Source organism: Trematomus bernacchii, unplaced genomic scaffold (genome assembly GCF_902827165.1).
Source record: "Trematomus bernacchii unplaced genomic scaffold, fTreBer1.1, whole genome shotgun sequence".
Lineage (NCBI taxonomy): Eukaryota > Metazoa > Chordata > Actinopteri > Perciformes > Nototheniidae > Trematomus > Trematomus bernacchii.
Genome location: NW_022987727.1, coordinates 9,493,349 through 9,513,757, shown reverse-complemented (window position 1 = coordinate 9,513,757; position 20,409 = coordinate 9,493,349). Strand labels below are relative to the sequence as shown.

At 40.8% G+C, this 20,409-nt stretch overlaps 1 protein-coding gene across 1 annotated transcript in view; it reads left to right on the top strand.

The window, feature by feature from the left end:
- Positions 1 to 20,151, top strand: part of LOC117494310 (collagen alpha-1(XX) chain) — a 47,312-nt gene extending 27,161 nt beyond the window's left edge. The window contains exons 14-42 of the mRNA XM_034145154.1: positions 883 to 1,012; positions 1,116 to 1,255; positions 1,570 to 1,677; positions 1,837 to 1,971; positions 2,057 to 2,189; positions 3,970 to 4,115; positions 4,249 to 4,378; positions 7,228 to 7,344; positions 7,461 to 7,607; positions 8,059 to 8,115; positions 8,800 to 8,838; positions 8,946 to 9,084; positions 11,511 to 11,653; positions 12,097 to 12,206; positions 13,685 to 13,843; positions 13,923 to 14,000; positions 14,924 to 15,010; positions 15,125 to 15,178; positions 15,735 to 15,830; positions 15,952 to 16,005; positions 16,107 to 16,160; positions 16,287 to 16,340; positions 16,519 to 16,590; positions 16,675 to 16,710; positions 16,822 to 16,888; positions 17,806 to 17,994; positions 18,072 to 18,149; positions 18,316 to 18,477; positions 19,352 to 20,151. Coding sequence (XP_034001045.1) covers positions 883 to 1,012; positions 1,116 to 1,255; positions 1,570 to 1,677; positions 1,837 to 1,971; positions 2,057 to 2,189; positions 3,970 to 4,115; positions 4,249 to 4,378; positions 7,228 to 7,344; positions 7,461 to 7,607; positions 8,059 to 8,115; positions 8,800 to 8,838; positions 8,946 to 9,084; positions 11,511 to 11,653; positions 12,097 to 12,206; positions 13,685 to 13,843; positions 13,923 to 14,000; positions 14,924 to 15,010; positions 15,125 to 15,178; positions 15,735 to 15,830; positions 15,952 to 16,005; positions 16,107 to 16,160; positions 16,287 to 16,340; positions 16,519 to 16,590; positions 16,675 to 16,710; positions 16,822 to 16,888; positions 17,806 to 17,994; positions 18,072 to 18,149; positions 18,316 to 18,477; positions 19,352 to 19,380 — 2,943 coding nt within the window. The 3' untranslated portion in view covers positions 19,381 to 20,151. The remainder of the gene's footprint in view (positions 1 to 882; positions 1,013 to 1,115; positions 1,256 to 1,569; positions 1,678 to 1,836; positions 1,972 to 2,056; positions 2,190 to 3,969; positions 4,116 to 4,248; positions 4,379 to 7,227; positions 7,345 to 7,460; positions 7,608 to 8,058; positions 8,116 to 8,799; positions 8,839 to 8,945; positions 9,085 to 11,510; positions 11,654 to 12,096; positions 12,207 to 13,684; positions 13,844 to 13,922; positions 14,001 to 14,923; positions 15,011 to 15,124; positions 15,179 to 15,734; positions 15,831 to 15,951; positions 16,006 to 16,106; positions 16,161 to 16,286; positions 16,341 to 16,518; positions 16,591 to 16,674; positions 16,711 to 16,821; positions 16,889 to 17,805; positions 17,995 to 18,071; positions 18,150 to 18,315; positions 18,478 to 19,351) is intronic.
- The last annotated feature ends 258 nt before the right edge of the window (positions 20,152 to 20,409 follow it).

Here is a 20,409-nt window from a genome sequence, read left to right as displayed (position 1 = left end):
TCAAACAAAAAACAAAAAGGGCCTAGATACCTGCATGCGCAAAGCCCCCACCTTTTTGTTTTACAACGTGTGTGTGTGGGGGACTCCCCCTTCGATTCTATTGGCTCTAACGGTCAGAAAGAGGTGTCAACCATCAAAATCGACAAAGGGGGGCCAGAGATATGGAAAAAAAAACATTTCCACCCAAATCACCTCAGAGGTGGAGTGGTTTTGGCTAAATCTCTCTAAAAAGGTCAAATGTCACTTGTTTTGCATCAATCTTGATACAGGGTACTTATTATATGTTGTACTTTGGATTCCTAAAGCTTTTAGTCTACTAACCCATCATCCAAGGGTGGTTTTCACTATAAGTAAAAAAGAATTTTTGGACGGACACTATAATTTACAGTTTTTTACTATGTAAAATCTGAATTTTCTTTAAAATAAAAAACATCTATATTGTTCTGACTTTTCTACATCCAACTCACAGGTTCATCATTACTTTGAGAAAAAAGATTATTAATTTAACCCTTTTAGAAGGGAAGATATGGTCATTTGTTCTGGGAATGTCATTTTCGAGCCTGAGACCTGAAAAACAGGCTCAGGGCTTAACAGGTTAAAGGACATTTTCACCCAAAATTCAGATATGCATATTTTCCCCTTACCCCTTTACCCCATTACCTAGATGATTTTGGTGTAAGTTGCAGGTAGTTGAAATATAGGGATAAATGTAACTAGCACTCTTCTTTTGAGCAGTTTCATGTTGCAAATATTTTATTTTTACAGAACTACACCTGCCAACCGTATCACCGTATAGAAGAAAGCGTGCATTTACTCATAACCGGTAAACCTATTAACAAAGCACTAACTTGACGTTTGCATTGTGTTTGTGTATTTCTGCAGGAAAAATTCAGTGCAGAGCAGACGGTGGTGGGGCTGACGGGGCTACTCCCGGCCACAGACTACTCTGTCACTCTTTACGCTCTGTACGAGGACGATCCCAGCGATCCTGTCACTGCTGTTGCCACCACATGTGAGACATTACCAAACATCCATCATTGTTCACAAATAATTTGTCTTTGAACCCCTTCATCTTCTCCATACTTCCCTTTTTATTTTACTGTCCATCCCTGCAGTCCCCCTCCCACCACCAATGAGTGTTGAGTTCCCGATGGCCACCCACAGTATGCTGAAGGTGAGCTGGGTGCCTGGAGCAGGGGACGTCCCCAGCCACAGAATCACATACAGCACCAACCACGGCAGTGACATTAAGCAGGTAACTTCCAACACTGGCCTTTTGTCTCCAAAACCATCCCCAGAACTCAGATCTTTATTTTCAAAACGAGAGATACATACTAAATATATTTTGAGCGACTCTCTTATCTGGTTTTGGAAAATAGAAAATATAACAGTGATCTATTATATCAGCCAGATGTAGTGCAGGCTGTGACAACGATATATTTAGTTACATTTCTTTCATGCATCCCTGTTAAACTGCTTTGTATCATAACAAACAAAATACAAATGTGAACCTGAAAATGAGCATAATTAAACCATGAATCTCTTTGCAGGTGGAGGTAACAGGACTGAACTCAGTGGCGGTGCAGAACCTCTCCTCTCTGTCCAGATATCTGGTTTCAGTCCAGTCTAACTACCCACAAGGCCTGTCTGCAGCACTCACCAGTAACGTCACCACACGTAAGACACACACACACACCATCATCCTATTTCTTCTATGATATGTCAAAGACTTGTGTAACATCACAGCAGAGAGAAGAAATATTTAATTAAAAATAAATCGGTCTAAAGTCTCTTTTTTTTCCTCTCCTGACACATTTTCCTTCTCTCCTAGTGAAGGTGCCTTCCCCATCAGACCTCAGGGTGACTAATTTCTCCGACAGTGACATCACTGTGCGCTGGCAGGCTGGGGCTGATGATGTCGTCTCTTACCTCATCAAGTGGATCTCCCTCAGTGGAGGAGACCTGAGACAGGTGGGGGTGGATTAAGAAAAGGTGGACTGTATATTGTGTTCTGATGTTAATGTAAATATTGCTCTTTTCCCCCCTGTCTGTTTAGCTGAGGGTGAGTGGTGAGAGTGAAGGGGCGATCCTGGAGGGGGTGGAGGACGATAAGGAATACCAAATCTCTCTGTCTGCACTCTATGGAGATGGAGCTCAGAGTGAAGCAGTGGCCATACGCTACAGCACATGTGAGTCACACATTCATTTACACCCCTCACAAATTCAAATGAACACTACAAGCAGCACAGGAGAGTTGCATGTGCTTGCAAGAAGAAACATCGGATTTTGAGTGTTTATTTTCCTGCATAAACAACCTTATACAAGGTACTTACTTTGTGTTGACAAGTTGTATAAGATCACTGGCATGTCTTTCTTTAAGCTAAAAACATATTGTGGACAAAATGAGTACAACAACAAACAAATCATCCTGACAAAGACACACCCTGGCATTCCATTTGTTTCATGAAAGAAAACAAAAGAAGGAACTTGTGAATATTTTTGTGGCAAAAGCTTTTTGGACCATTGAAAATAAAGAACCCCAACAACAGATCATGTTAAGAGAATATCCTGTTGCTGAATACACTGTCCAACCCTCCATCGATAATTGCAGTACATTATTCATACCACAAATTAATCCCTTGGTCCACTGTGTTACCGACCATAGCTTGCACCATAGCGACCATAGACCATAGTTTGGTGTCTGCTCTGTAATCACCTTGGTGTGTGTGTGTGTGTGTGTGTGTGTGTGTGTGTGTGTGTGTGTGTGTGGTGTGTGTGTGTGTGTGTGTGTGTGTGTGTGTGTGTGTGTGTGTGTGTGTGTGTGTGTGTGTGTGTGTGTGTGTGTGTGTGTGTGTGTGTGTGTGTGTATATATATATATATACCTCTCCCGACAGCTGTATATTTTCGGTTGGGTAAAATGATTATGTATCAAGTATTTTAATTGTATTTATCTGACAAAAATCTAGATAGATTGTAAAAATCGCACTGAAATGTATCCATGTATTTTATTCTATCCATGCTTCCTTCAATTATAACAAGATACCCAGTCCCTTGCTAAGGAAGGAAATAATCGCTACAGTTTGTTGAGGCGTTGGCGGTGTTAGGTTTGGCCACCCATAGCTCCTAAGATTTTGGCCAAAATTGCTTTCTCGCGACATATTTCGAAGTCTTTTTTTTGTTCGCGATGAATTGCTTCTTTTCAGCCACTTTCCCATACAGGCTTTATTCCTGCACAGCTTTGATAGGATTTACTTGTGTATGCTTACAATTCAGGTGGCAGTAGCTCAGTCTGTAGGGACTTGGCTTGGTAACTGGAAGGTGGCCGTTACAAGTCCCCGAAATGACCAAAATTAGGGAGTGTGGAGAGGTTTGGAGAGGTCCCAGGTCACCTTCTGGGCACTACTGTGGTGCCCTTGAGCAAGACACCGGACCCCCCCCCCCCCCCCCCCCCCCCCCCCCCCCCCCTCCTCCCAGAGCACTTTATAATTTCTGCCTACTGCTTACAGTACTAGGATGGGTTAAATGCAATGGTCTATTTTCACTGTGTTTGCTGTGCTGTTATTACTATTATTTATTATCTGACAAAAATCTAGATGGATTGTTAAGATTGCACTGAAACTGATACCTGCTGTAACATATGATATCCATTCTTGGACAACAAGATACCCAGTCCCCTGCTAAGGAAAGTATCCCCACACTACTTATGTGCTATGATCTGTTGCTGTTTCCTCACGAATGATGCAACAGTGCTCACTGGCACATCCCAACACTTGGATATTAATTTGTAGCCAATCCCAAGTTTTCACATCTTTCTTTAGGATTTGTTTTGGAGAAAAAAAGATTCTTAGTATTCTAATATTGGAGGGCTTAAGTAAACTATTATGACTTTATCTTGGCATTTTATCTTCTGTCATCAATAAAGATGTCCTTGTATTGAGTGTTATTATCTCTTCGTATGTTTCCTGCAGTGTCTGGTGGAGGTCCATCCAGCATCTCAGTGACCGAGGAGACAGCAGTCAGCATGGTGGTGAGCTGGGTGCCTCCCAACGCTCACGTCCTGCAGTACCGTGTAACTTACACCGCACTGACTGCACCTGAGAGCCAGGACAGCACTGTGAGTGTTCTGTAGCTGCTGCAGAGTTAATTACAGAGCTCAGGGGTCACAGAGAATTCTCCAAACTGCAAATTAACTTTGTCAACGTTTACTTTGAAAGCTTGACTTTGAAAGGTGTGTTTGTTTTCTACAGGTGTTGGTCCCAGGTGATGAGAAACGGGTGATGCTCGAGTCATTACAGCCAGACACACGTTACAGCATCCTGGTCACAGCAGAGTACCGCAACAGAGAAGGAGGCAGCGGCTCAGCTCAGGGCAAAACCAGTGAGTCAACACACTGAACTCTACACAGAGCACTCTGAAAACTGAGCTGCTGGAACACTTGTGTGACCTCATCATAACTTGTGGTACATTAAATGTGAAATGGTAAAACCCTGGTATGGTTATGTAGAAGAACATATTTAAGGTAGGTCAAGATTAAAGAACATTGATCCCGTTGACAGTTTACGTGGGCTGGGCTGGGTGAGATTCCCGGGCTGATCGTGTGTGTGTGTGTGTGTGTGTGTGTGTGTGTGTGTGTGTGTGTGTGTGTGTGTGTGTGTGTGTGTGTGTGTGTGTGTGTGTGTGTGTGTGTGTGTGTGTGTGTGTGTGTGTGTGTGTGTGTGTGTGTTGTGTGTGTGTGTGTGTGTGTGTGTGTGTGTGTGTGTGTGTGTGTGTGTGTGTGTGTGTGTGTGCGTGTGTGTGCGTGTGTGTGTGTGTGTGTGTGTGTGTGTGTGTGTAGAGGTGTGTGTGGTTAAAACGTAACAGCCTGCAGTCACTCTTTATAGACCTCCATGGGACCTTATTTCGGAAAAAGTTTGTATTGAAGTCAATGGAGAGAGAAAGATTATCTTTCGATCCCGTTTGAATTGTGCCACGAATTACACATATGATGTTTGTCAATCTTAAATAATCATTTCCATGTCAAAAAAGTCACAGTTTGTTGTAAAACTGTTGAAATATAAGACTATGAAAAATACGCAACTAGAAAGACTACAAATCCCAGAGTCCCGGTCCCGCATGCTGGCTCTTACGGAACCGACTAACTCCCCTTGTGTGTATGTACAGCTCTCAACATGCCCAGACTTGTAGTGATTTTCACCTCTTTTAATACTTTTCACCTCATTCTGAAAGAAAGAAGTGAAATGTGCCAACGTGACGGCCGTCTTGGTGTGTGGTGCGAGACGGGAGATGTAGGTCATTGAGCGGTTTCACACAAAAAAAGTGTTACTTCACAGTTTTACGACACATTTAAAAATGTTTGACTTGTAAAATTATCTTTTAAATTGACAAACATCATATGTGTAATTCGTGGCACAATTCAAACGGGATCGAAAGATAATCTTTCTCTCTCCATTGACTTCAATGCATAACTTTTCCAAAATAAGGTCCCATGGAGCTCAACCGGAAGGGGAGGGACTTCGCCTCTCTATAGTGATGTGTCGGTCGCGAACGAGCCGATTCTTTTGAACAGCTCTTTGGTACGAACGAGGGGAACCGAGTCCTACTTGGTGAGAGCCGTTCTTGTTATCGTTCAATCGTTGGTCCGCACTCACTGCCTGCCAAAATCCACTCGCCTTTTAAAATGCTTGATTTTGTTCCCCAAACGTATTCTGTGAAGACCCGCCCCTGCTCTGAGGAGTGAGGTGGGGTGGGTCTTAAGGGAATACGCGAGAGAGAGAAGTCATAACAAGTGGTACAGGACAGGTAGACGATGTGTTTTTCGGATGGAAAATGAGCCAAACGCGAAAACGCAGCCGCATTTGGATGCAATTCAACCAAAACCCAGGCAGTGATAAAGCACACCATTTGTAAATGCAAAATATCCTTTAAAGCAGGGTCAACAAATAATCTCCATCGCCACTTAAAAACACAGTATCTAATATTAAGAGTTGCGTGAATTTCATTCAAGGCAAGGCAACTTTATTTACTTAACACATACAGAGGGTAAATTTAAAGTAGTACATTAACTGACATGGATATGGCGCCACCTTGTGTCATGTTTACAATGCAGATTATTGACATTAGGTCTGGCAATACAGTCAATCATTATCCTGGTGATTATTTCGCAGATAAACCTAATAACCCCGCCCCCTTTAAAAAAAACGGCTCTTTTGAACGGCTCTTTGAAAGGAACGGAGCCATAAGATCCGGCTCCCTTCAAAGAGCCATAATTCCCATCACTAGAAGGTAAACACAGTGTAGGCGGTGCGTAAAAGCTCTTTGAGCGCTGGTGCTGCTCTTCTCTGAGTTACACGTCCCGCTGCCTCCTGGAGTGACCACACACCTCTGGCCGAAATGTCCTTAAAATGAAGTCTGAGTACGAAATATATCTCAAATAATGTATGCACTGTCATTTCCCCACGTAAACATAACAGTCTGCAATGAAATTGTTGTCTCCTGTACGCTCCACTTCCTCCTTGGCGCACCACTAAAACAAAACAAAAAGTCGGGATAACGGGTTAGTTTCTCGTGCGCACGAGATACTTTCTCTTTTTTTTTTCTCTCTCTGTTTTTTGTTGTGTTTTTTTCATGTCCCTTTAGGGGCTCCGTAAGTATCACATATGTACAGTATATGATTTTTTTTTTTTAAGAATCTTGATTGTTACAGCAAAAAATAAATAAATAATTATTGCACAGTCTAGTTAGCTTACAGAGAAGGTACAGAAAATAAGGATGTTGATATTTATTTTCTCAAAGATCAGGGCTGGTGTTTATAAAGCTGCACGGCATATCATTTTTATCCTAAGTAAAAGAAGTCTGAATAATTAGAGCATGTCATGCATAAAATGTTCCCTGAATAAGACGGGTGACTGTTAAAATGTCAATAACTTTATAGAACACACAAAGTCTGTCCTCATACACTCAAAACATCCACATCAAGAAATGGAAATCATCAAGGTTGTAAACCGATTGATCCAAAACTCTGTAAAGTTTTTATAGTAATGTGTATGTAACTTTTTTTACTCTTACCTCTTTTGAACAGACCTCTTCTTCGAGAATATTACTTACGTAGTCCTATAATAATAAGACTTCCACCACTGCAATCACATATTGAATGAGGTTGTTAATGTCTGGATGTTCTGTACGGCTTCCTGTTTATCTGCCCTCTGTCTGTCTGTCTCTCCCTGCAGCCAGTCTGCGGGTCAGCAGTGTGAGTGTGGTGCGCTCAGACCAGTCCAGTATCTGTGTGTCCTGGAGACCTGTGTCTGCTGTGGATGGATACCGTATTGTCATCCAGTCTGTCAAAGGTAATCATATGTAAGATCTAAAGTAGGTGACAACTAGTGGCTCAGAAACCTCATTAACCTCTGCTAATGTACACATTGTTGTGTGTCTGTCACTTCTTTGTGTGCATTTTGTATAGACAAGCAAACAAAGGAGGGGGCTGTGGCAGAGTCCAGCAGCAGTCACTGCTTCACTGGTCTGGAACCAGAGACTCTGTATCGCATCAGCGTGCACTCACTGCTCGGCTCAGCAGAGGGCGCTGCCGTCTCCATCCTCCACCCAACAGGTCTGAGCGCAGGAACACTGACACTACTTTACATGATGTAGTTAGTTCCCCTCATTAACCCTTGTGCCTCTTTTTTTTTTAAAGTTTCTTGGATGTCCTAAGAGATTTATTATAGTTTTACTCTTTAAACTCATTAGTCCTGATCTTAAATACCAAATAGTCTGTCATTATCAGAATTTAAACTATTTAAATAACAGTTCATAATTCAAATCTAATAAAGATCCTGTATACTAACTGCACACAGGAGTGTTTTTTTCCCTGATCTACAAGGGTTAAACAAATAACGATCAAATGTATGTGTATCTTGCAGTCTGCTTCCCTACAAAATGTAATAAACATCACTCATATCAGTAGTAGTTGTGATAGAAATTAATGTGTAGATTGATACATGATGCTTAAAAAAAAAGTCATAATATATTTAGTTTAATGTCTCATTATTGTTCTTTTACAGCCACAGCTCCTGCCAGACTTCCCATCCACCGCCGGATGTACCCCATACACAACGAAGGTGACTCATGATCACATTACATTTATATTCTTCTGTAGGAATTAGTCTGATTACTATATTTATTTATTTTAAAAAATCCTTTTAGGACGTCATTTTAGTTCAAATTGAGCAGACTATATTTCTGAACCCAGTAATCCCCAGAGAGTACTTAGATGAATCCAGCAACATCTAAACTTTATTAGTTTTACTTTTTCTTTCATCCTCTAGAGTCTAGACATGAATACAATGACAGATAGTGTAACAACTGGTTTTGGTGATGTCTGTGATATCATTTCATAATAGGAATGGGGACTTGTTTGTTTGAAAGCAATTAGCTTATTATATATTTAGACCCCACTAATGTCAATCAGACAAAATCACCTTCTTATTATTACAGAATGATTCCACTGAAGGGTGATAAACCATCAATAACACATTCCAATCTTAGGTAACAGTGTTTATCTGGGATACTCAGTTCCTTTCGCTTTCTACTCAGCTACATATTGTGATGCACATAGGTCACATCAATTTGCGAAGAAAGTTATTTATTAATCTGATCAAATTGAAAATCTGTTCCAGTATACCTGTAGCCCACGTTCAGATTGGGGCTTCAGGTATACAGGTCGTATTTTTTTCGTGACGATAAATGCAATATATCCCCTCAACTTTGCTGCTTTGTTCATATTGATTCCTGCTGTGTTACAGTCTGCCCTGAAGTCACCATCAGAAACAGCATTGTTAAAGGTGAGACAAGCTACAGACTAAGAGGCTTTTTTCAAATCAATCAAACATCAGGTTTTGTCTTAAAGATAAATCTCATTTTATCTCATGTCCTGTGGTTGTTTGTTTAGGATTCGACATGATGGAAGCCTTCGGTCTGACTCGGACAGCTCACTCCTCTGTGGAGGGTGTAGCTGCCGAGCCTTTTGTCTTCAACACCCTCCCCGCCTACACTGTGTTCAGAGACATCCAGCTGACACAGAACACCAAGTGAGATCATCTCTCTCACTGCTTTTCTTCTCTTATTATGTTTGCTGTGTAAACCTGGCTTCAAAGTCGTCCTTGGCTCAATCCTCGCTGCTGATCATGCTCCAAAGATGCATTTGCTCCTGCGCGACCGCATCTTTTGTAATTAGACGTTTTAATGGCGTTTTTAGTCACAAGATCTGGTTTTACTTGAGGTTTTTCTGGAGATTGGTCTGTTTAGAATACATGCTTAAACTGTCTTGACTTGTGGTTAAGGTAGCTGTAGTTGAATTTAATAGGAGAAAGGGGGTTCACTGGCTTCCCTGAGAAAACATGATCCAGTCATTTTGTTTATTTTGTATTGATTCGTTCATTTAACAGTGCACATTAATACACAATGCTTGAAATGCGTCAGAGTTAGCAAAGAGGCTACCTTTTATCTGTAGTCCCTGGAAATATTTTTAAGTGACCCTTTAAACAAATTACAATATTTAAAAAAATCCTTAAAAACATGCAACATAGAGGCCCACAAAACAGGACATGCCAATAAAAACCAAAAAAACATACACATTGCATAGCATAAAAGCCCGACTGGTAACATTAGTACAAATAGACCAAGTGCACTAAAGTGTCTATTTACTAATATGAATACTGATTAACCTTGTCTCTAAAAAGTCCTATAAATAAACTGTATGTGGCTTCTTCTCTATGAGTTTGTATAACCTTTCACAGAGAATGCAGACACATTCAAATAAAAATGTTCTGAACAGGTTAATGCATTTCCGTTATGCTGCACCTCCTGTCAGCCTATATGAAGTTATTCTGACTCATTTGAATGGGAGAATACACCAGACACCAAATCTTAACACCTTTCTATCATTGTGCAGCAGTACATTTGCAAACATGTTTTCTGTGTCTTTACTAAATTATCAGTTCTGGCTAAGGTTCTTGAACGCCTAGTGAGTGAACAGGTAAAGGAGTTTTTATGTACAAATGACATCCTGTCTAAACATCAGTCAGGCTTCAGAAAGCAACATAGCACCATCACTGCCACAATGAAAGTGGTGAATGATGTGGAGAGTATTTTAGATAATAAGCAGAGTTGTGCAGCTCTATTTATTGACCTTTCCAAAGCGTTTGATACCGTCGATCATCGCATTTTGAAGCAGAGGCTGGTCAGTATTGGCATATCCAGTCATGCAGTGGGGTGGTTTGTGAACTACCTCTCTGTAAGGTCCCAATGTGTTCACTTTGATGGGCTGTCTTCTGAGTGGTTAAACATTACTAATGGTGTTCCTCAAGGTTCTGTTTTAGGTCCACTTTTATTCTCCATCTACATCAATAGTTTAGGTGAAAATGTCGATGGAGCAACCGTACATTTTTATGCGGACGATACCGTTATGTACTGTGCAGGTCCCTCCATTAAGGAGGCTGTTGTTGAATTGCAAACTGCTTTTAACATTATTCAGACTCAGCTCTCTGAACTAAAGCTTCTTTTAAATGTTGATAAAACCAAGGTAATGCTCTTTTCAAAAGCTAAAAAGACACCAGAGCCTGTTTTAGATATTGTAACTACGCAAGGAATAAAACTTGAAGTGGTTACCTGTTATAAATACCTTGGTATCTGGCTTGATGACTGTCTCACTTTTAAACGTCATGTCAATAACCTGCTTAAAAAACTGAGGGTTAGATTAGGTTTCTTCTACAGGAACAAGTCCTGTTTCTCGCTCGAGGCCAGGAAAAGGCTAGTCACTGTGACCTTTTTACCTGTGCTGGACTATGGTGATTTGATTTATATGAATGCACCTGCCAATTGCCTGATCAAGTTAGATGCTGCGTATCACAGTGCACTGAGATTTGTGACAAACTGTAAAGCATTAACCCATCACTCTACCCTGTATGCAAGGGCTGGTTTGCCTTCGCTAACTGTCCGGAGGCTCAGTCACTGGTACATTTTTATATACAAAGCCATGTTAGGGAAACTTCCATCCTACATCTGCTCCCTGATCTCACGGCGAATTGTAAGTGGCTACTGCCTGAGATCGCATGCTGTGGTTTTATTAAATGTGCCAACTGCTAGGACTGTCTTAGGGAAGATAGCATTTAGATGCGCAGCTCCACTGTCTTGGAATAGTCTGCAATTGAAATGGAAACTGAGCAATCTGGTGCCACTAAATGTTTTTAAAGCTCGGTTGGATGCTACTCAATCGGATGCTGTTGGTAACTGTTCATGTGGATAGTTATGTAAATTGTAATCCCTGTAATGATGCTGTATGATGTCCTTTTTGTTGTTCTGTTTATGTTTTTATGTTTCATGTGGAACCTACTTGAGCAGGTCTCCCTTGAAAAAGAGATCAATGATCTCAATGGGATACACCTGGATAAATAAAGGTTTGAAATGAAATGAAATGAAAGAACATGGTTGATATTTATTTCCTGTCCCCTTGCAGGTTTATCCACCCTGCAGGTTTGTCTCCAGAACACACCATCAGCATCGCCTTCCGCGTGCTGCAGGAAACTCCCAGAGAGCCCTTCGCCCTCTGGCAGCTCACTGACAACGACTTCCAGCCCAAGATGGGAGTGGTGCTCGACCGTGAGTTACCTTTCTGCATCTCCAAAACCGCAAGAAGCTTCCTCATCCCTTTAGTCCCATATTATGTCATCAGATGTTGTTTTGTCATCAGGGCCTCTAGACCAACTCGCAAAATTAACCTCCAAGACACATATTAACCTTTTGATAGAGACCGGCCTTTTTGATAATTATTACAAAACATATTTCCAAAACGAAATGAAAAAGTATTTACTAACAACATATGTTTATTGTTTTATTTAGAGCTATAGCTATTAAACGATCAATCGATTAGTTATCATTTGAAAAAATGAACCTTCTCTTAATTTGTATGGCTTTGCTGCTTTTCTTTGTTAAATGTAAACATATGCTGAATATCTTTTGGGCTGTTGGATCATTTGAAAATCCTGAGATGTAGGACATTTGAGTTGGAATAAAAATCTTCTCAAATGTTTTGCTTTCCACAGCTACAACTAAGCACCTGGTGTACTTCAGCCTGGACTACAGAGGAGAGGTGCAGGAGCTGACCTTTGACCAGCGGCAGGTCCACAGACTGTTCTATGGCAGTTTTCACAAGGTGAGATAGAAGACACTGAGCAGGGTGGGGAGGACAATAAAAGACTCACTATCATTAACCAAAATGTGAAAATCCAGTTTTTAAATCACGTTTCATTTCCTTATTTCCCTCAACTGTTTTACCTTGTAACAATAGAAATGTAAAAACATGTAACAAAAGAAAACAGCATGAAGGGAAGGTGGACTGTTTTATTTCTGGACTGTAGCAGCTGTCAAGAAAATACACACTATAAAGACCAACAACAATGAAAAAGAAAGGTAATAGGGAGTGATGTAAGGGGAAAAACACACACAGACGATGTAAGAGGCAGTTTAGAAACCTATTCGTGCCTGCATCTGCAATTTTAAATTCCCTGTGTTGAAAGTTTTCTCAGAGTCTGCCTTATCACCAATCTGACGCAATTTTCAAAAAATTGGTCAAACCATTTGGCTTTGAGGTTTTTTATTATACTTTACCTATTGTTACTTCCTATTTAAAAATAGCTGTATCTTACATACTACATGAATAGTATGTCACAATTCGAATCTATGAATGAATAAGCTAAATATCAGACATGCATGCATATTCTGTGTACTTAATTGATAATATTGAGATTTTTGATCTGGTCTTAAAGAGTTGTGCAGTAATTCAATACCAGATATACATACCCATAAACGGAGAATTCTTTCTTATGATACTTAATACAGTATTTGGGCATTGACTGCTGCAAATGAACTTTCCTTCATCCATAACTCAGTCCAATCTGAACAACCAGACATGAAACAAATATGAATCAATTGTGTGTAACGTTTAGATTAGTCTTTATCGCAAACCCAAATCGAACTTAGGCAAATAATAAAAAATAGGACATACAAAATGTAATCCAGCCTAGTAAATCTGACTACTTCGCCCTATATGACAAAATAATCTGGGTTTCATATCGTTTTTTATGTGAGCAGGCACATGCACAGATAAACCTCAAAGGGGGTTCGAGCACCTACCCTTTTGCCCAATGTGCCTAATACACCCTATCTAAAGCTTATGTGTTGCTTATTATAATTGTCTGCCTGTATGTAGCAGTATTATATGATATGTGAATTATATTAAACTAATTATTTGGAACATAGTAGTATCTTAGCCATACAATACCAGCATTGCCTGTCAATACTGAAGCATTGGGCCTGATGCATTATTGTGAAGGTGTGAAAAATGGAGGCCAGAGAGAAAGTCAGAGGGCTAGTTACCATGTGAGAAGAGTTTAGCGAAATACACTTAATTTGATTGCATGTATCATAAGTTAACTGTCATGTAGCAGTGTTTGAACCAACTACATGGGTTTATTTAAAATACATACAATTTAATATCCCAAATATAGTTATCCCAAGCATATATTTATTTGAAAATAACAATAATCACCAGCTAGCCCTTTTATTAATTTGGTCCTCCTCTGCGCGTGCCTGCTTGTGAGTAACCAGTCCTCTTTCTCCTATGATTGGCAGATCCACCTGACTGTCAGCCAGGTGAGCGTGTCCCTGTCTGTGGACTGTCAGCGTGTGGGGGAGAGGCCGGCCCGCCCTCTAGGCAGCCTGCCCACCGACGGCTTTGAGATGCTGGGAAAACTGGTGAAGACCCGAGGACCCAAAAGTGGCTCTGCTCCGGTACTTCTGATTCTATGTAGCTAATTTAGGTTTCTAATAAATGATAAATGACACCATAAACAGATCTTTCCTGTTGCAGTTCCAGCTGCAATCCTTTGAGATCGTCTGTAACACCACGTGGGCTTTCGAGGACACCTGCTGTGACCTGCCTGCAATGGTCAGTCTCTCCCAATTACCTTCTTCTGTTCGCCTCTGACTTGGTAGAGGCATACCAGGAGTTGATGCTGCTAACAAAAGAATGAATGAGCTGCTTGAGTTAAGTGCCTTCTTATAATGTGGCTCAGCTCTTGGCACCCTATACTGTGAAAATAATTGACCTATTATATCTAAAACTGTTTCATAGATGTGTGATAATGACCAGGGTTCGAGTTATAATCTGAGCTTCATGGGGGTCTTTAAAACTACCGCGCGTGCAAACACACACACACACACACACACACACACACACACACACACACACACACACACCCACACACACACACACACACACACACACCCCCATTGGCTCCCACATAACTCGAACCCTGATAATGACTCATACCTAAAGATAAGATATCATTTATTGATCCCAATATGGACATTTATTTTGTTAACAGCATGTAAACAAGACACAGCACACAATGTGAAGATGAAAAGGAGTACAAAATAAACAGACATAAGCATCAAATATAGACCTCAAATATAAAAATTAAAACAGAACTTTAAAGTAAAATATATACATAATGACAGTGGAAAATGTATATCAGAAGACTGTCTGTCAAATATACACTATGAAGGGCAAATATGCCTTTGTTTTCCCTTACACACAATCATGTTGATTTTACCACTTTTTTCAGTGGTTATAAAATAGTAAAAGATACACACAGGCTGTCTTAACGTGTGTGTGTGTGTGTGTGTGTGTGTGTGTGTGTGTGTGTGTGTGTGTGTGTGTGTGTGTGTGTGTGTGTGTGTGTGTGTGTGTGTGTGTGTGTGTGTGTGTGTGTGTGTGTGTGTGTGTGTGTGTGTGTGTGTGTGTGTGTGTGTGTGTGTGTGTGTGTGTGTGTGCGTGCGTGCGTGTGCGCGTGTGCGTGTGTGTGTCAGAGAGATGAGGAGAGCTGTCCGGCCCCGGCGTACACCTGTACCTGTTCCTCTGACGTCCCCGGAGCTGCCGGCTCCCCCGGACCAACTGTATGTCATCGTGAGATCTGAGTCTGACTAATGCCTGGAATATTTTCTGAGTCACTTTTTTGTGCTGCAGTTATTGGATAACATGTTGACGTTTGATTATTTTCTTTTCCACAGGGAAAGCCAGGTACTCGTGGTGAGAAAGGTGAAAAGGGCGACCCAGGTCAAAAGGTGAGTTGAAAATATTAATTTAGGCTTAATTTGATTTAATCTCAGGCCCTCTTCAAAAACTAGACCATTGCAGGTAAAGTTGCCGGAAATACTATACTATAGGACCCTGTCCAACATTCTTTTAAGTCTCTTTTACCGCACAAATGACTCTAAATTGCAACACGGTCAAATACATCTTCAATCATTCCCGTCCACCCTGTGTGTGTCTATAGCTGGGGTTTTCCGTTTTATTTTATTTCCTTTTCTGCAGATACTGTAATCATTTCAATCTGTGCAGCTGAGACAGTGGATACCACACTCATCACTCGACTCGATTTACGTGTTTTATCCTCTGTCTCTGATTTGAGAGGCTCAGTTTTACACAGGGATTGCACAGCAGCTTCAACTAAATGTATTAATTATTTTATTCTCCCTGTATGGCATCAAAATGTCAGAAATTAATAGTACATTTTCTTTTCCAACAGACTGGACATAAAGTACAGACTTTAAGTTTAACAGTACATCCATTTTCATGTTTTAGTTAGCTCCAAATTGATTGTTATGTTCTGTTTTGCAGGGGGAGGTGGGTCCTGCAGGAAAGCCTGGATTTGAGGGAGGTCTCGGAGCCCTGGGGAGCATAGGGCCCCGAGGCATTGCTGTGCAGGGCAAAGTGGTGGGTAACTTTCTTATTATAAAGTCAATATTGTGTATGGTAGTCCTCCATGGTATGCAGCTTGCTAAGCTGGACTTTGATCTGGTAAATTGTATAAAATGTTCTTCTGTTTCCTTTCTAGGGTCCACCTGGTGCAAGAGGGGGAAAGGGAGACCCTGGGAGAACAGGGATCCAGGTAAAACTGAAAAACAGTAATAGAATAGAACATTCTTTAAATCGTGTTGTCTATAAAAAAGATATATGTTTCTCTGATGGCGCTCTTTGCATTCTCTGCAGGGTTTACCAGGACCTCAAGGTTCAAAGGGGGAGCAGGGGGTTCCCGGCCCTCTGGTAAGCTGCTCAATCCCAAATCAGTAATATCAGCAGTCCTTCATACAGCTGAAGCAGTTACTGTGCCACCCCCCCCACCCCCCCCCCCTCTTTATTTGTCATCATGTCTCTGTAATGTGTTCACAGGGTATTCGGGGGCTTGAAGGAAACATCGGTGGACCCGGCCTGACTGGACCAAGGGTGAGATCGGAATACATTTTAGAGCCATGACTTTAGGTCCATATTTGAGAATGATTGATCAATTCCGTTTCAGGCACATGTTGTGCTTTACTCAAGCACCACCCACAGGCCAACATCAGGCATTACCAGACTCAGAAACACTGTCTGTTCTACACATCCATCTTTTTCTATGTTACAGGGTATCCAAGGAAGGCCAGGACACCCAGGGCCGATGGGTGAAAGGGGGCTCTCAGGACTGGTAGGCCCTTCGGTAAGCCCAGAGGGACAAATGATGTCATGAGCCATGTTTGTCTTTATATATTTGATTATGTCTTACATATCTTTTGCTTTACAGGGTCTGCCAGGGGGTAAAGGGGAGCGAGGAGAGAAGGTGGGTTCATCTTTATTTTCATCGTAATACTGTCACACTAAAGTGAATGTATAAAAGAGACATTTCATAACAATAATACCTTCTTCTTGTGAATCTGCTGATGTTTACCAGGGAGAAGCTCAGTCTATGGCCATGATCTTCCAACTGGTCACACAGGCCTGTGAGCAGCTAGTGCATAGTAAGTACTCTGTTTGCATGCATTCAAAAACGGTGTCAAATGATGATATCTGTATATTTAGGGGAAAGACACTAGTCTAAAGGCAATCACATTGTTTTTCATGCACTAGACAAATATGAGAGTTTGGACTATTTTGCTTTCATAACATTGAAGACTATTGGAAAGAAAATGTACAAAATACAAGTTTACAAATGTTTTCTATTTGTTTACGGAGATTCCTCCTTAATTCACCATTAGATTGCCTCATACAGACAAGTTGTAATACCCAAATATATTTGTACATTGTAGGTTATAAACTAGGGACGTTTTGGGGGATATCTATTAGATGAATTCAACTATGTTTAACTGTAGTGTCCTGCAAATATATATGGAATTTTACAATACATATCTTTAAAGGAAATCTCCACTTCAGTAGCACAGTTTCATTCATATATCTCTATTCTAAAGGTTTTCATGGCTGTGTTCATATATCATCTATTCCCTCATTGATATAACATTTACTTGTGAAAACATGATTTGAATTGAATACATTTGAACTGAAATGGAATTGAATGGTGAAAATAATTTAGTTTGTATAGGTGTGGACAGTAGTTTCTGATTTAAAGCGTTATACCACGATCTGTAAAAGCCTTTGACTCTAATATGTCAACAATAGAAATCTAGATTTTTTTACTTGGTTTATCAAATGATTAATAATCTGGAAATGTTTGCGAATTATACAATTTATAATAAGATTATGACTGTTTTGCATATTTAAACCTTAAAACTCAAGAAACTCATAATACAAAACTGGGGAAGTTTCATTGTGGTTCAAATAATTGGATTGGCCTTGACTGGCACATTCTGACTTTAAAGAGGTCCGGATGGAAACATATTCTCCTGCTCATTCTTCATCCAGAGTTGTGTGTGTTTTTCAGAGGAGGTGCTGAAGCTCGACATGTTCATTAATGAGATGAGTCGGAAGCCAGCTCCAATTGAGGAGCCAGTGGGGCCCCCCGGGGAACCTGGTATACCGGGGCCTAAGGGCCCACCAGGCGGCAGGGGCAACCAGGGGAATGTCGGCTCGAGGGGGAGACCTGGAAGGCCAGGATATCCCGGAGAGCAGGGTAAGACTCTATCTTGTAGATGGTGATACGTTTATTGAAATGAAAACATTATAAGGGTCCAGTGTGATATTCTACAGGAGGAAGAGGCATGCTAGGGGCCAAGGGGGATGCAGGGCCAAATGTCCAGGGGCCCACGGGGATCAAAGGATTTGCAGGTACCTCTCTATAAATCATTGGTTTCATCTAACACTGTATTATATACTGTAGTCATCGTCTCATATTTGTCATTGAGAAACAGGTTGTCTCTTATTTATTATACTGTATATATTAATACCATATTTATACCCTATACATTTAATATAAATGAACTTTCTTCTGCAGGTCCTCTGGGTGAGGCTAAGCTGGGTGACCCAGGTTCTAAAGGAGATGATGGTAAATCAGGACCCCAGGGGATCAGCGGACCACCAGGACAGCCCGGAGAGATGGGACCCCCGGGTCTGTGCGACAACAGCGGAGGCTGCAACAGAGCCCCCCAGCAAACAGGTTAGCTACCAGGAGGGGTTCATTAACTCAGGTCTGGTCATATCAGATGTGATGATCCAGCTGATGTCCAGTGTTAGGTATGTACAGTGGCTGGGTAAGTAATGATGATGTATGCTAAGGCCCAAGTTAATACATGTTTATAGAGATGTAGCCAGCATCTTCAATATGTCTCATACAGTCAATTATGTAAATGAAATGTTCAAATATACCGCATGATGGTTTCACGTTGGCACGCAGCTGCACAGACAGTAACGTCTCACACACCCACACACACGCACTCCGGTGTGACAGCGCCTAGGTGTAAAAGTTCTGCAGCGTGAGTAAATAAGACATGAAGATTTTGATTCGTATTTACTGGGAGTCAATAATAAGCCGTAGAGGAGCAACTATAAAAACTATATTTTTTACAACAAGAACGTCCTTAAACTGTAGGTGTTTCTTGCTGATCAGGTAGAATACAGTGGGTTTTTGGTGCTTAATAGCTGAAAACAGCTGCCTGAAGGAGCCAAAAACGGCGAGATTCAATAAAAACAAGGATCATTCGGCCATAAAGCCAAAATAAAGAGATGCTAAAATTGTGTTGGCAGGATATAAACTCAGGTAATAAATATATTTGGTTCATCACTACGAGCGACCACTTTTTACTACTTATTGTTGATATAAGATGATTTATTATAGCAGCTTTAAAGTTATGGTATTGTTAATGCAGTTAATCAGAGCAGTTCAAACTTGTCTTAAAGGCATGTTTCTTGGAACTTAAGGAAACATTTTTTGGTCATTAACCTATTGTCCCAACAAATGGCCAAGTCTGTTAAATACAGTGTGAAAGTGGTCATACGTGTTGACTCTTGTTGTGTTTGCTCTCTTTCAACAGAAGACCCCTATTACGGCTACCAACCTTGAGAGGATATTTACAAGCAAGCAGATGAAAGACGTCTGTTTGAAGTGACTATGATTCCTTTGGAGCTGAAAGCCAAACTGGGAATGGAGCTAAAGAAAAGCAGCACTGAAGAGGTTTGGTGTGTGGAACGTGCCACTGACTGATGCGGAAGCTTCACTAGTTTCATCATGTGTGAGAAAAGGAAACCACACAGGAAGGGTCACTCTTGGTCTTCTTGTTGATCCTTGACATAAATAAGGGCTGAGAAATAAACAAGGAATACGTGGGAAGCTTTCTAATATAGAATAGTGTTTTGATGAACAGATAGCATCATAAAGGAAAATATTTTTTCATTGGGATCAATCAAGTGCTCTCTTATACTCCATATTCGCACTGAAACCTTTTATTACTTTTTATATATTCATGCACTGTATCAATGCCAAATATTTTAGCATCTGTGTTATATTCCCACCCTTTTCATCTGCCATTCTAACCTTAACTGCCTCAAGGATAATGAAAGTGCATAATCCATGGTGATAAAGCTTATTTTTGTTCCATGGTATAACTGATACTGTGAGAAAGCCTGTTGTCATGTGTATGATAATGTGTATATTGTTTATTATAATTACTGTATGGAGTTATTCATGTATGATATTTTATACTGTACCTATTATGTAAAATACATGTTTACATTGTCTGGTATATATGGGGTGGGGGTGATAAACATTGTGTGTGTGTGTGTGTGTGTGTGTGTGTGTGTGTGTGTGTGTGTGTGTGTGTGTTGTGTGTGTGTGTGTGTGTGTGTGTGTGTGTGTGTGTGTGTGTGTGTGTGTGTGTGTGTGTGTGTGTGTGTGTGTGTGTGTGTGTGTGTGTGTGTGTGTGTGTGTGTGTGTGTGTGTGTGTGTGTGTGTGTGTGCGCGTGTGTGCGCATCTTGTGAATAAATCACATTAATGTGTCTCTAACGAATTGTGTGCTTTTTTCCAAAATGACTTGTGTAGTTTAGTGTTGTGACATTTGTAGTGGAGGGAAAGAGAAATTAATTTAGTAAGCC